This window comes from Montipora foliosa, chromosome 4 (genome assembly GCF_036669935.1).
Source record: "Montipora foliosa isolate CH-2021 chromosome 4, ASM3666993v2, whole genome shotgun sequence".
Lineage (NCBI taxonomy): Eukaryota > Metazoa > Cnidaria > Anthozoa > Scleractinia > Acroporidae > Montipora > Montipora foliosa.
In genome coordinates, this window is record NC_090872.1 from 32,184,097 (window position 1) to 32,199,096 (window position 15,000).

Genomic DNA, 15,000 nt, shown 5'->3' on the forward strand with positions numbered 1-15,000 from the left:
CCTTTGAATTAGCCTGAATTAGGCCTAAATAACCGTGATTCGGTTAGCCTAATTAGACCTAAGTAACATTCAGGTTAGCATGTGTATGGTTAGCTCTCAATAGCCCCCTGGTAAGGGGCATCCAACGAGAACATAGTTCAAAACAATCTCGTTCCCAGAGCCCACGTGTCTTTTGGTCAGTTCCAAGACTCCGTGTCTTGGAACTGACCAAAAGACACGTGGGCTCTGGGAACGAGATTGAGTTCAAAAATACTTAAACATATAGCATTGTTAAACGTATCTTAGTATTTAAACCGTGGTAGATATAGGCATATTAGAGGGTCTCAATGGGGTTAAGCGTGTGGCGTGAAACGTCCAAAAAATTAACAGTGTGTCGTGAAAAAGGGGAAAAATTAACTGTGTGTCGTGAATTATTTTGTCCAGATAACCGTCTTGTTTGTAGCTTTTCCTAAGCTCTGAACAATTATTTGATGTAAAAATTAAGCGTGCACTGTGAAATCGCGAAATTTTTAACCGTGTACCGTCTTTGCTACATCCCCATTGAGACCCCTTAAAAATTTTTCATTTGTTCGGATTTCCTAGCTGAAAGTCTAGTGATCCGAAAATTATAGGGATCAAAACTTACCTTTTCGACAATTTTAGCCAGAAAAAGGGCTCCCGAAAATTCTAGATGACCTTTTTAGGGTAAAAATCCGTTAAAAATGGGCAATTATATCATTTTCCAGATGTTCGAAAATCCTGGGAGAGGCAGGCAAGCAAGAAATTTTACAACAAATTTTCCGGAAATTCTAGATCTCAAATCGTCTTCCGAACAGATATTTTTCGAAAATTGACGTTGGGTACCCCTGCCTGGTCTGCGCCGGCTGCACAGTCTGCAGTCTGCGTTTTGGCGTGACCGATCGTTACCTTAACCAATTAATTAATGTGTCATATTATAAAGCGTTCATAATCTTTCATCGTTTACGGTTAGACAGAGACCGGTTACCGGTTAGAGAATCGACAGAGACGATTTTAACGACAGGGACGACTATTTGGAAACCGGGCTTAAGAGGTTTTCAGGAAGGCTCAAAGGAGCAAACCTCCCCAGCCAGATGTTATCAGCAGGAAGTCGATTTTGATGATCGGAAGAAAAAACCGGAGCAGCCGGCGAAAAATCCTCCGCATGACCTTAAAATGGACTTAAACTATCAGTACGATTGCAGGCACGGGTGGCAAAGATGATGACTACTTTGCCATCCTCACTCTCCCCAGGACTCCACTTCGTAATCTTGCACACAGAACAGTTCATTTCTATCGATCATTGGAACAAACCTCTTTCTGACAGAATCTCATGACTTGAAGCAAGCAACAGGTACCCTAATATAAATTGAGTGTTTTCCCACACATGGTTAGTTTCAAAGCCATGTTCTCATCTTTTCATATAAAAGTCTCGGCGATCCGTTAAATAGGCAAAACTGAATAAATAACATAAACTGTCTCTTTCTATTGAACGGGGAACTCTAGTTATTGCTTCAGTGTTGGCAAGATTGAAAAGAAACTGAATAGTTCGACACAGGCAAGCCTCTTTGGTCAGTGTTTAAAGATGGACAGCAAGGCTCTTATTTGGATGTAAACTAGATCCGCTGAGATGGGGTGCACGGGATGCGTTCGTCCCCCCCCCTTCCCCCCACAGGCCCCAAAGGTCAGCATTTTGATAAGGAGTGCAGTCGGTTAAACTGAACTTTAAACTTCACAGTGATATTTAAACAAAATTGAAGAATGTAAAAAGCAATAATGTATTCACTGGGAAACTAAAACCAGCTGCACTCTAGTAGCCCGGCCCGAGCCATTCAGAACATTACAATTAGCGCACAGATGACCGAGCTTAACTAAGGGTGCGTGTTTTTTTGGGAAAATCCAAAAAACGGATGTCTGATCTCGAATCAATGGATTCTTCAGCGTCAAAAAAAAAAAACGCAAAATCCGAAAAAGGATTATTTTCCATGAACGCAAACAAACAAACCCAGAGTTGCGAGCAAATTTTAGAAACAACAAAAAATAGTGGTTAAGTTTCTTTTGGAGAAATTCATAAATGAAAATGCCATTTGTAAAAAAAATACCTTAGCGATCGATAAAAAGAAATGACGAAAAACATGCTTTTTTCGCTGTAGGGAAGGTGCTAACAATATTATTGCTGTCAAGAAACTTTTAGTGTAATTTCTGGTGTGAAATTTGCAGGAAACCTAATTATTTTCGACCTATTAATTCATGTCTTCCATCGAACGGTAAAAATGGCGCGACAAAAATATTTGGGCTGAACTGTCACGTACGGTAGCTGTTGTGTATCATTTTTTGCATGGGAAACCGCTTGTCAAAAATACTTTTTTCAAATCCTTTCCAAAAAAACGCTGAACTGATGAATCTCAAAAATCCGGATTTAGATTTAACCGAAGTAACCTCCTTGTACGCGTCAGACTTTCCTTTCAATGACTTTTGCAAACTCGCTCGAGATGCAGAAACAATAAGAAAAAAAAATGTTTGGCAAAAGAGAAATGAAGCGTATTCCCTGTAGATAAGAATACAGACCACGCTAAACCACATTTCGATTTGTTTTTTACCACAATATGAACGTCAAAGGAATGTTTTTTCTTTTTCAGGGCGCGAGCTGAAAAGGCATTGCGCGACACATTGACGCGTGTGGTATGGACCCTTATCAACAACGGCAAATTAGCCAATCAGATTGCGAGAGTAGCAGCAATTGTGATAAAATACTCAGTTCCTACCGTGTACTTTGCCGTTAAAATTTCTCATGTATTGCTACTTCTCTAAATAAACGGGTCAGACAATAAAAATACATTTCGGTAGTTTGGTCCACTTTGGCCTCGTTACCCCCCACCTAAAATCCTGGTTACGGGCCTGCTGAGTTCGAATTAAGCAAAAAACGTCAGTGGCTTCATAGCTCAGTTGGTTAGAGCGTCGCACGGGACTCGCGAGGTCAAGGGTTCAAACCCCGTTGAAGTCCTGAATTTTTCAGGCTTCTCTACGCAATTGCAAAAATTGCGCTCATAACTGCGAAGATCATAGCTTCACTTGATTTCATATCCGCAGTTCATATATGATTCATTTCATATACCATTTCATTACTAATGTAACTGTAATTGCTACGCTCTCTACGGCTCCATAAACGTTCAGTATCTTGTTTGTCAAACACTTTTGTTATGCCGCCCAACTCAAATACGTTTTCCGATTGGAGCAGAACGTGTCTCGTGTCATGATTCAAAACTCACTAACTCCCTAGGGAAACAACGACTTGAACTTTAGACTCGCGCAACTTTGAAACAGCGGCAAATTCCGTGTCACAATCCGTGTATTGTTCTATTTTGAGTTAGGAGGTGTAACACAACACTTGATGAATGGTCCCACGGGGAATAGTGAGTTTTAATTCGTTTCCCCTCGGCTTTGCCTCGAGGAACATTTAGGGTCGAGGGGAAACAAAACTCACTGTTTCCCTTGGCGCCAGTCATTCAGTGCTTGATATCTACTACTTCTCGTAGGTGGATTTGGCCAGATCAGTGACGCTAGTGCTTACGAGAATTCTTCCTGAATGTCACGCGGACCTTCGTGAAAAATTATATTTTTAAATTCATTGCACAATAAAAGGATAAAACATATTGCATCAACAATACCATGCCACAGCACTCCAAAATCCGAAATTCTGGTGAATAAAATGTTCCATCCTTAGTTTCAATCTTTTTCTTGAGGTCACCAGGAAGTTATTTGCTCTTATCACGGCTAACTAAACACGTATCTTAGATTAATCATGTCTACGAAACTTTACACGCTCGAAAAAGTCGAGAGCGACTGGTTGATTCGTTTTGTTCGTCATGTGTTCTTTAGTTCGTTCATTTATGATACTCAGCGAAATGGGTTTTTATAATCTTGATATCACTCAACTGAGCCTCGCCGTACGTGAAGTGCACTCGCTAATATCTAAGGACAACGAGTTAAAGCTCATTATGTACAGCCAGCCAATTGTTAGACAGTTTCAGCGCGCTTTCAGCTCGACAGGAACACGTTACTTGAAGGAAAGGTTTCGCCGAGGCAAGAACGTATTGCATGCGCATGCGCTTAGGCAATCATGAAAAATACTCACGTTGGGGCTCTGAAAAATATTCGAACTGGAGCCAAGTAAATCAATAGAAAATGTCTGGACTTACTCTCAACTCTAAGCCCAAAGTGGTTTTCAGGGATGTTTTTATCCTTTCGGAAACAATACTTTTCGGAAGACAGTAATTAGAAAATGAAACGGTTTTAGTGAATGCGTAAACAGGAACCTTTACATGTAGAATCAAAATTTACCAAGTTAAATATAGCACGACAGAAAAAAACGAAGACTTCATGATTTTCGCCAACTGTCTATATTTCATCACCATGTTTTGTATCTCGGCGAAATCACAGAGAAATGGTAAATTCCAAGCTTTGATTAAATTGCCTTGGCCCGAAGGGCAAAACGATGAGTGATTTCTCTGCGTTTCTTTTGACGCAATCGGAATGTTCGAAGCGAATCTCAGATCATTCTTCTTAACCGAGTAGCTTATATGTCGCAATAATTCACTCCGACTGGCAATCATTCAAGTTCATATCTCTTCTGCGATGACTGTTCGCAATAAAACACTGATCAAAAAAGTTATGCGCCCACCGCGTTCAAAAATCTGTGGTAACGTTCCAGTCCAGCTATTCATAAAATTCACTTGATTTCCGATCCACGTACGGATGTACATGTTTTGTTTGTAACTGAAAAACGAGAAGACATCACGAAAGCAAGCCTCATCACAAAGCAACACCTCTTGATATGCAACCAATTCTGGGAAAAGGGATCTGTGTTTGATCTGTGTCGATTTCTTCCTCCGCTGAATCGTCATGTGATCAAAACTGACCAATCAGAGTAGTCGTTGGAATAATGCAGACTTCCGTGTTGCGAAGGCAAATTTCAAGTGGTTCGGAGTAACTTAGATGCCTTGTTTCATGCATTAAATCAACCAGATGTAAAGGAATCCAGCGATATTCATGACAAAAATGGAGAAAGGCGAAGTTGTTATGTCGGGATATCTTATTAAATCGCCTCCTGCAACAAAGATACGCAATCTTCGCTCGGTAAGTGAAATGGCAATCCGTTGTATACGTATGTATATTGTACGCTCGTGCATCGGAATGAAAGTTCGGTGGAGCGATTCTTTGCACAAAACGGTGCTTTGCTTTACGTTTTCAAGTAACTCTTAAGACAGTTGGGTGAATTCGACTAGGACTAATAACATGTGGATTAATGCAGTAAATTTTCCTTTCTGTTTCGGAGAGGTGGACAAATCCAAGCTTAATGTGAATACCATTGTTTTCATCAACGTCTTAATTTTGTGGGCGATGATCCGACATCCAAACTAATTTTATCTTGCAATGCCACAATTTCCAAATGCTGGGAATGATGAATAGAGCTGTAGATCTTATGCTTTTGACGCAGATCGGCCGCAAACTATCTTTCACGAACATGCTTTTCAACGACTTCCGCAGGTTGAGCATTAATACAATGTAAATTCTTCCGAAGTTAGTGATCAAGCACGGGGTTATGACATGAATTGTTGAATAACGCACCATCCTGTTCATCTTTTAAAAGTTATCTTTGAACCATTGTGAAATCTTACCATTGTTGCTCGAAGTCAGCATGATTATCTCGTTAATTGCTCTCTAGAAATAACTTAAAGTTATTTTTCTCTGAAAAGGGCAATTTGCTATTTCTAAATCATAGAAAGCACACTCTAGTTTTTTTGAAAATCAAACAATTAATTAGGATCACGAATGGTAATTAGATGACTAGAATTGCTAGTCTGCCTTTCAATTTGGGATGCATGGTAATAAGAAATTAAAACTGCCCAGCTTTTAGGTATATTAGGTATCCAGACAACTTGCCCTCTTGGCTGATGGTTAACCACAGACTTGAGATATATACAAACAGCTGAAGCAGCCCTGGGCGTAGCCGCGATTTCTCAAGGGGGGGGGGGGGGGAAGTCACACTGTGTCAAACAGAGGGTACTCACCAGATTGTGTTGTTTTCGTCATCTGAATATAAGGCTTACAAGGGGGGAGGGGGGGGGGGGGTCATGGACCCCAGGTCTCCAGGGCCAATTTGCAAGGAAACAAAAGAATACTAAAATAGCGGCCATTTTGCATTAAGGTGTATGGAGGTTACTTTCATTGGTAGTTTTAGAGTGACTTATTTGTAAAATAGTTACTGGGGCATTTTTATTGTTCTGTTGTACATAAAACTAATAATTGCACCAATACCAACAAGTTGTTGCAACCTTACATGTACTCAAACAAGAAACAGTTGCATGTATGCAATTTAAACATACAATAATTGCAGCATGGATAATCCTTGTATTGTAGTACCTATGACATTGTGCCATCACCCAGGGCAAGAGACACTTATGATTGTAGTCATGGAAAAAGTTCTGGCAATGGCCGTGGTTACATGTATGTCAGTAAATGTCAAATTTTTGAAATGATCAGAGTTGAAATTGCATTATAATTTAAAATTTAATATTAACCCCAAGAAAGCCAATCAAATGTGATCTCTTGATGGTGCCGTGGGTGAATTTTTGGCCATCTTTTGGATTTTTCTTAGAATCGACTGCAATTGTGCGAATGACCTAGTATTGAACTTAACAGCATTACCCTCTAGACTTTACTATTTGATTTTTGATTCTATTTCAAGCTAAAACACTCTTAGCAGTGTCACTGAAATTAAAAACAAAAGAAATGAGTGATGGTAAGGTACATTTGAAGAACTGTCAGTGCAGGTGAATGAGAATAGAATTTCTCTGTTGAGAAGCAATCTTAAAAATGCTAATACCATACAAATCACTTTTATTTGGTTACATTATCTGTTTACGGCAATTCAATCTATGGAGAAGGAATACTTAGCGATAAAATATCCTCTCAATTTCCTGGTTCAATTTGGAATAAACAGTCATAACTTTGTCAAATTTCACTCACCTGTTGGTCCTTGAATACTGACTTATGCTTCATGTATTTGAATTTGGAGTTAAAATCATATACCCGTATACGTGTAACCAAAATGATTGTAATGAATAAAGTGAGATCAGATTTCCACTGAGGTAGCATAATTTACACTGTGACTAAAACATAAGATTAAGTTTCAACCTAACCACCTCAGTGACATTTGATTCCTTGGGTAGCTTTAATATACATGTAAATGCTTTCAAGGAAATGTACATGTAAGGAGGTTGTGGAAATTCGGAGGGGAATTGACAATTTCTGATTTCTCTTCATAGAATTTTTTGCATGTTTGAGTATTTTGCTTCTCAACTGCAAGAGATTACTTTCTACATACTCCGATCTCCCTGCAATTTAATATTAATTAAAATAACTTATTAATAAGGTCTTGGTAAAGGAAAATGAGTTGTCTGCGGAAAAATGAATTTGTTGCGCCCCTATTTTTCGTATAGGTTCAAACCATATACATGTATCATATTAAAGCTAATAAACTGAATTATTTAAATAAAGTTTTAAACTCTCATCTCATATTTAATTTGGGCAGAAAAAGTGCCGTAAAATCAGTCTCCGAAGACAAACGCAAAATTCTTCACACCATTATTTGGGGTAGTACAATCATCTGTTAGAACTAAAAATTTGGAAGCAGTATCTTAAAACCCGTCAGGACAGGAGGTCCAAGAAGTTGTAATTTTGGCATCGAAATAAACCCCTAGGAAATCGAACTTGAAGATTTCACGTGCAGTTCACGGTCTGTGGAATAACTCTGCCCCCTACTTTAACGCCAGTTATACTGAGCCAATCAGCATTCGGGCACATGCTAAGGTAGCAGATCGCGTGTGAAGGCTGCTGGGGGGGGGGGAGGGGAGGGGGTGTAGGCGACCTGTTAGTAATGCTATTAGTTAGTTGGAAGTCTACTATCCTATGTAATAGACCATTTTCAAATTTGCACGGCTGGACTGGATCTAGCATGAAATGGAGGCTAATGCAGGCAAATCTTTTCCAATGCAAATTAATTTGCCTGCATTAGCCTCCATTTCATGCTAGATCCAGACCAACCGTTAGAATACGAAACTGGCCTATTGAGTGAGCAAGTTAAGATAAGAGGAAAAATATGTGTAGGCGCTCTCAGTGCATGCATACATGTACATGTACTACATGTTGATTACTGCTGCAGTTCACTTTGGAATTCAGTTCTTAGCAAAATGGCCTGATGCTTTTATTATCTTTTTTTTTTTTTTTGTATTTGGTAATTACAGATTCCAGGGGAATCAATTAAGCGGACACCCTTGAGACCTTGCCAAGTGTTCACTTAATAGAGGTCTGCACAAATCGCACAATATTTGTTAATTATTAGCACATTAAAAGGTTTTTATCCTATGAAAACAACACTGCAGATTATTAAACAGCTCTCCTGAGTTTAGGTTCAAGGTCAACTTGAATGTATCTAATGTTTCTCAGTTTTCAAAACAGCAGCGATGTATGATACTATACTTAAGCAATAGAGGACTTTTTCGGTGTTTACATAGCCTCATCTAAACACAAAGGGGAGTTGAGAGAATTCGAGACAGTTATGAAAACCAGAGATGCAGTCAAGGGTTTGCCTAACTGTCAATAATTCTCCCAACTCCCTTAAGTGTTCAGATGAGGCTATGTAAACACAGGAAAGTCCTCTATTGCTTTTATAAGATATTTTTCAAAAGATATTTGACAAATGAAAGGAAAATGAAATTTTTTGTACTTCGTTATTGAAACAGATTTCCTTGATACCCATATTTCCTACTAGCCAATCAAAGCAACACATATATATATATATTAGTCCTTATTGCCCCTAATGGGGCATAGGGCCGCCACATAACCCAACACATAACCAATCAAAATTTGCATGATGTCACAGCCATTTTTACATACTCTCATTTAAACACAGCTTTTGACCAATGAGAGTGTGCGTACTATCCTAATTGTTTTATAAATATATTTTGCATTTTCTCTAAGTGTCACTGTGATAGTCGTGTCGTCACATTATTTTCCAGTGAAATCATAAACACACTGGCTTGCTTCTGGTTTTGAAGAACCATTTCCTGCAGCAGATCTGTTGACTTTGAAAGGACCAGTGAACTGAAAGCTTCTCACTGCCTTTAGATCTTGCATATTCCAGAGCCTTTTCTGTGGTTTGTAGCACTTCTCAATTCGATTAAATTTCTGCTGCTCTCTCTTTCTCTTCTTTGACACACAATGCTTTTGCTCTTTTGTTGTCCGCAAACAACATTAATTTTCTCGTCAACAAGGCTGTATTAAATAAGTTATTGTTTTTTGGCTTAAGGGTCCGCTTAATAGAGGTTTTTAATAATTATAATATATAGAAATATTAGAAAAATAAAATGTATTTTGGTGTCTGCGCCCGCTTAATAGAGGTGCCCACTGAATAGAGTTTGTTCTTAAGAGAAAATAATATAACTAAAGATGTTTTTTTCGGGACCAGACGAAAAATAATGTCTGTAGAGGGTGTCCGCTAAATGGGGGGCTTTATAGAGGTTTCACTGTACATGCATCTTTTCTCTTGTCTGGTATGGAAGTTGTTTGAATTCATGAAACAAGGAGTGCCTTTTTTTCAAACTTTTGTAGATTTGTACACAGAACAAATCTTTTGTACATGTACAGTACTCATGGTTTTACATAGTACAATGTATTGCTTTTTCTTGTCTCTAATAAAGCTCTCTCCTATCTCTTGCAGTGGACAAGACGTTATTTTGTTTTGCATGCAAACAAATTGCTATATTATTACAAGAATGAAAGGGACAAAAGACCAGTCAAGGAGCCGATAATGCTGGCTAATTGCAAATGTGTTGATGCAAACTTGAATCATGAAAGGTTCGAGTTTGTATTCAGTATTGTCACTCCCCAGAGAATTTACTATCTTGTGGCTGGAACACAAGGGGAGATGGAGGAATGGGTTGACAAACTTATCGGAGTTTGTGGTTTCAGAAGGACAGACCAACACTCTCATGGTAAGTGTAATAAAATCAAAAAAATAAATAAGCGATCACCAGGCCTCGGTTGTTCAAAAGGTGGGTAGCATTATCAGCTGGATAAATCACTATCCAGCAGATAAACACTAACAAAACCAATTGAGTTATCCGTTGCATAGTGATTTATCCAGTGGATAGCGCTATCCACCCTTCGAACAACTGGAGCCAGCAGTCTATGCAAAATTGTGCAAGCAGTAGCATGTTACACATAACATGCACATTAACTGGTGCTTCTGTGGTGTTTCTGGAGCTGGTCATGTTTCCCAGGGGTTTCTGAACTAAGTCTTGGCTTGCTTGGGGCATAGCCTTTAATGCATACATGTAATTTTGTTTTTAAGACAGACAGTGATAATTGAGGGCTCTCCGTAACTTTCTGTTATAAATTAAAGATTACAAGCAATATGTTCATGTATTAGCCAGTCACGTTCCAATGTGTACTATATGAGTACTAAGGGTATTGACTTAAAGGTTCAGAGAAAGATGGAGCAAAAATCTAGCATCAAACACAAATGGAAATGTGTTTTTAGTAAATTGCGAGTTTCATGGAATAATTTAGCCCAACATACATTCTTAGCATTCAAGGCACTTTCCTGTTTTTTAGATGTAAACTCCACTGCAACACAGGATGAACATGTTCCTGCAGCACAACCTCAGCCGACAATTGCCTCGCGACAACTGCCTCGCGTTTCATCATCAGGATCAAGCTTGACATCACCAACTGGGCCTTGTCCACTTTCCATTCCTAAGCACTTCATGGATGTACAAAACAAACGAAGGGCAACAAGTGATCCTCCTGACCCCTTCTCTGCAGAAGCTCCTCAGAATCACAGGGAAAGGATGCGTAGACAATCCGAGCAGATTGGGAGTGCCATGTGTTCTGGTGGAAATCAAATGACTCAAAGTAAGGCCCGTCTATCAGGAAACCTGACAGAAAATTATGATGATGTCCCAAGTCCAAGACCTTACAATTCAGTGTTCAATCTTTCATCACCAAAGAGCAATTCAGGGAATCACTTGTTTTCTAAGGACTATGATGCAGTTCCTGATCCACGCCCAGTCTCTCAAGGAAGTGACAGATCATCACAAGATGTCTATGACTTGGTTCCTGCTCCCAGACCATTGTCTTCATCTAGTCAGGATGGGCAAAGTCTGTATGATGTTCCTCTAAAGGTGTTGGATGCAGAGGACGTTGACATTGCTCCACCTGTACACCGACCAATAGCTCCAAAACCAAGTAATGGCCCATCTCCAAATTATGATGTTTTGCCACCAAGTCACTCAGCACTAAAAGTACGAGAGAGTGTTTATGATGTTCTTCCACCAGGAAGGGTAGTGGAAGAAGAAAACTACGATGTTGTTCCTCATAACCAGAGACCAGTTGCCCCCATTCAAACAGGGCCTTCAAATGAAAATTACGATGTTGTGCCAAAGAGAAACCAGCCTATATGCGAGGAAAATTATGATATTGTTCCTCCTACGAGGCCAGTTGCACCAAAACCAAACTGTTTGCAACAAAAAGACCCCCAAGAACTTTATGATATTTTACCAAGGAGGGACTCTTTACACAGATTATATGATGCTCAAAATGCATACGATACCCCTCAAGCTAGAAATGAATCAACAGAGGAAAACTATGACATTGTCCCTCCTGTATGCAGAGAACCTTCCTCAAAACCCAGTAACAGTCCTGCATCTCAAGAGAATTATGATGTTGTTCCAATACCAAGACCATCACATGAAACCTATGACATTGTGCCATCACCCAGGGCAAGAGACACTTATGATTTAGTACCATCTTTGAGGGCAAAAGAAGGAGCAAGTTGTAACGGACATGAGCAATGTTTTTCTGACACTTATGCTGTCCCACCAAACTTACAGTCACCCAGTCATAATGAGTGGGTGCCCAAAAGGCCTTCACCGTACCGACCTGCTAAAGATCCATATGACCCTCTCCCAAACACTAATCGTCCAGTGAGTGCAGATTCAGGACTGAATGCCTCATTCACAAGCATTTGCTCTTTGAAGTCTGATTGTGATGATGGCCTGCAGGATAAATACAATCCTCCCTTGCCAGCCCTCCCAAATTCCAGGGACTCTGGATCTTTAAGTGATGATTCTCCAGATGATGCTGAATTAAAAGAAGTCTATGATAGGCCACCCAGCTGGGAAGAAGGTGATTCTATTTATGATGTTCCTCCGAAGAAAGAAGATATCTATGATGTGCCTCCAAGACACTCGGATGACATTCACAATACACCACCAAGCACATCAAATGATATCTATGATGTACCTCCATCATACCATAATGCAGGTAAGAAGGTCGCCTAACACTATCTAAAATACATACGGTTTGTACAATAATTAAATGTAAACGTTTCTGGTGAAAAGGCCCATAGGTGTAAGACTTACTTTGAACTTTATAGAATTGCAAACGGTGGTGTCGTGTTTGTGGAGAGTAAAGCCCAAAAATTGGGTTTTATCAAAATAAAATTAGTCGATACATTAGTCACAGTGGCTGTCAAAATAATTCTTGACGTTTTGGGCGTAAGCCTTTCGTCTGAGTGAAGTGAGACACTTGGGTTGTTATTGGTTAATGAAGGAGATGGACCACTTCTGCCATTGAATTGTGACCATCTATAATGATTTAAATCACAAAAAGATGGATAATTTTGTGGCCTATTATTACAGCAAGGTAACAGAGAAAGTGGCAAAAATCTAAAACAGAAATTAATTTTAGTCTTCATGTAAGCACTCTGACAATCCCTGTGGAATCATTGAATGCTTCAGCACATTTTGCCATCATTAGGAAATCAGGGCTAGCTACATGTATGGAATTTTCAGCACTTATAATGCCTGGTAGATTATTGAATGATATATAAACTACAACAAATGTTCAATGGTCCTAGTGAGTAAGTTTATGGGACACCAAGGTATTGCATGGACTGTCAGAGGCTTCTCCTTTTGCCACAAGTCATTTGTGCAGGGCTAACCATGGACTTCTTATTTATTCAATATGACCAAGAGGATGTCATTATTGACAGGATTGAAGGCTTTCAAGAGCAAAGTAAAAAAAAAAAAGACATTTACTTGGCAATGCATGGTTATTCAATATCAAAGACCAGTCATGACACACCAGTGGTAAACTGCCAATAAGAAACCCATGGTGAGAGTCATGTATAAATCAGATGACCTGATTGAAATTTGCATTATACATGTACACCGACTCCTGACATCTCGACAATAGGTGGTACATGTTGTTATAACTCTGTTGTAGATTACAACTGGTTGATTAATGACTTAAAAAATAAAAAAAGGTCCTTATTTTACGAGCGGGTAACACCAGCCAGTGAACAGATACGCTTGTGGCCCTTGGTGGACATCTTTTACCCTCCTTCCTCTGTCGATGCTCTGTTTTATGGGTATTCATCAAAGCTCGATCAGTACAGCTACACGGATCAAAGGAAAGTCGAAACGGACTTTGAAGTGGAATAAGACAGGGATCTAACTGGCAATCTCCAGCTCAGAAGGCTGTGCACTAAGCAGCTGAGCTATGCCTGTCTCTCTGGGTGATGTAAGCACATTTCCAAGGTCTGGGTTAAGGACCCTTAAGGACCCTGCTCGAAGCATAAATTAAAAGTAAATGGCAAAATACTGTATGCTGTACTTTCTATTCCCAGGTTTTGAGAGTGAATCAAATACAGTTCCAGAGGTGGATCGTTCCACAAAGCGCCCTCCACAGGTCAACAGAGCTACCAAACCAAGGACAACAACCGCAAGAGACCATAGTTACTGTAACATGGCACCACCCGTTGACAGAAAGAGCAAGAACAAAAGAATATCGCTTCCCCCGACTGAACCTAGCTATGTAAACTATGGCGGTCCTCCTCCACGTCCACAGAATCTACCTTTAGTGAAGACACTATCGGGGAACTCTTTTAGTGGACGTTTTTCAAATCAGATGAGAGAATGTCCTATAGAATTTCCAGGTGAATTTGATTACACTCCAATGGAGGCACCAACAAGATCAGAGATGACAAGATGCTACAGTTATAGCAAAGAAGAGTGCCCTAGGGCAGAAGATAATGACCAATTCTATGAGGACATGTCAGCTCTACAGATTAAAAGACATTCTGGCGAAAGGAGTAATTCTTCCTCATCATCTTCCTTAGCTGATAATGAAGACGTGTACACCCCAATGGCTCCTGTGAGTATGTTTACAAGTCATGTATTGTATTTCTTTACAGGAGCTCCCAACGTCAGGCTTCTCTACGCAATTGCTAAAATTGCGTCCATAACTGCTAGGATCATAGCTTTACTTGATTTAATTAAGCTCCATTGACAGTCCTTCTGGAAAGGACTACCAGTACATTATTTCACACAATGCACTAAGTGAATGTACATGTAAATTTAAGAGGTTGAAAAAGTCAGAGTATTTTTGTGCAGGAGGACGTAACTGTAAACTGTTATTTTAGAGGTTTAACAGATATGATTATCCACCACTAACTGCCTCGATGTGACTAGAAAAAAGAAAGGGAAAAAAATGCAAAATTTCAACCAGGATTTGCTTTTTGTATGCATTACCATAGGATGGGAGAACTGCTTTGTTGCTTCTGTTGACTTCCTCGGTCGTTCTTCTTGGAAAAGCCTGTTATTATCATCAAAATGGTTGATAATTTTGCTTTGTGCTTTTTCCAACTCGGCCATTCACTCACCGGACGCAATGGGAAACTTATTGTTTTTCAGAGCGAGCCTTTAAGCGAGGGAAACGCAAGTGAAATTTGAGTATACCATTTGATTAGCTATTAATACCATGGGTGACAAATTACGCTCATAAGACGCCATTTTGGCACTGTGGGAAAAGTTGCCATGGCAACATTGTAATTATACATTAAAGTTGAACTTTCGCGCCAAAATTAAGGAATAATTT

At 39.5% G+C, this 15,000-nt stretch overlaps 1 protein-coding gene across 1 annotated transcript in view; it reads left to right on the top strand.

The window, feature by feature from the left end:
• Window positions 1-4,928: 4,928 nt before the first annotated feature.
• Window positions 4,929-15,000, top strand: part of LOC138000637 (GRB2-associated-binding protein 1-like) — a 16,583-nt gene continuing 6,511 nt past the window's right edge. Inside the window, exons 1-4 of the mRNA XM_068847191.1 lie at window positions 4,929-5,133; window positions 9,779-10,052; window positions 10,675-12,384; window positions 13,751-14,277. Of these exons, the coding sequence (XP_068703292.1) occupies window positions 5,047-5,133; window positions 9,779-10,052; window positions 10,675-12,384; window positions 13,751-14,277 (2,598 nt within the window). The 5' untranslated portion in view covers window positions 4,929-5,046. The remainder of the gene's footprint in view (window positions 5,134-9,778; window positions 10,053-10,674; window positions 12,385-13,750; window positions 14,278-15,000) is intronic.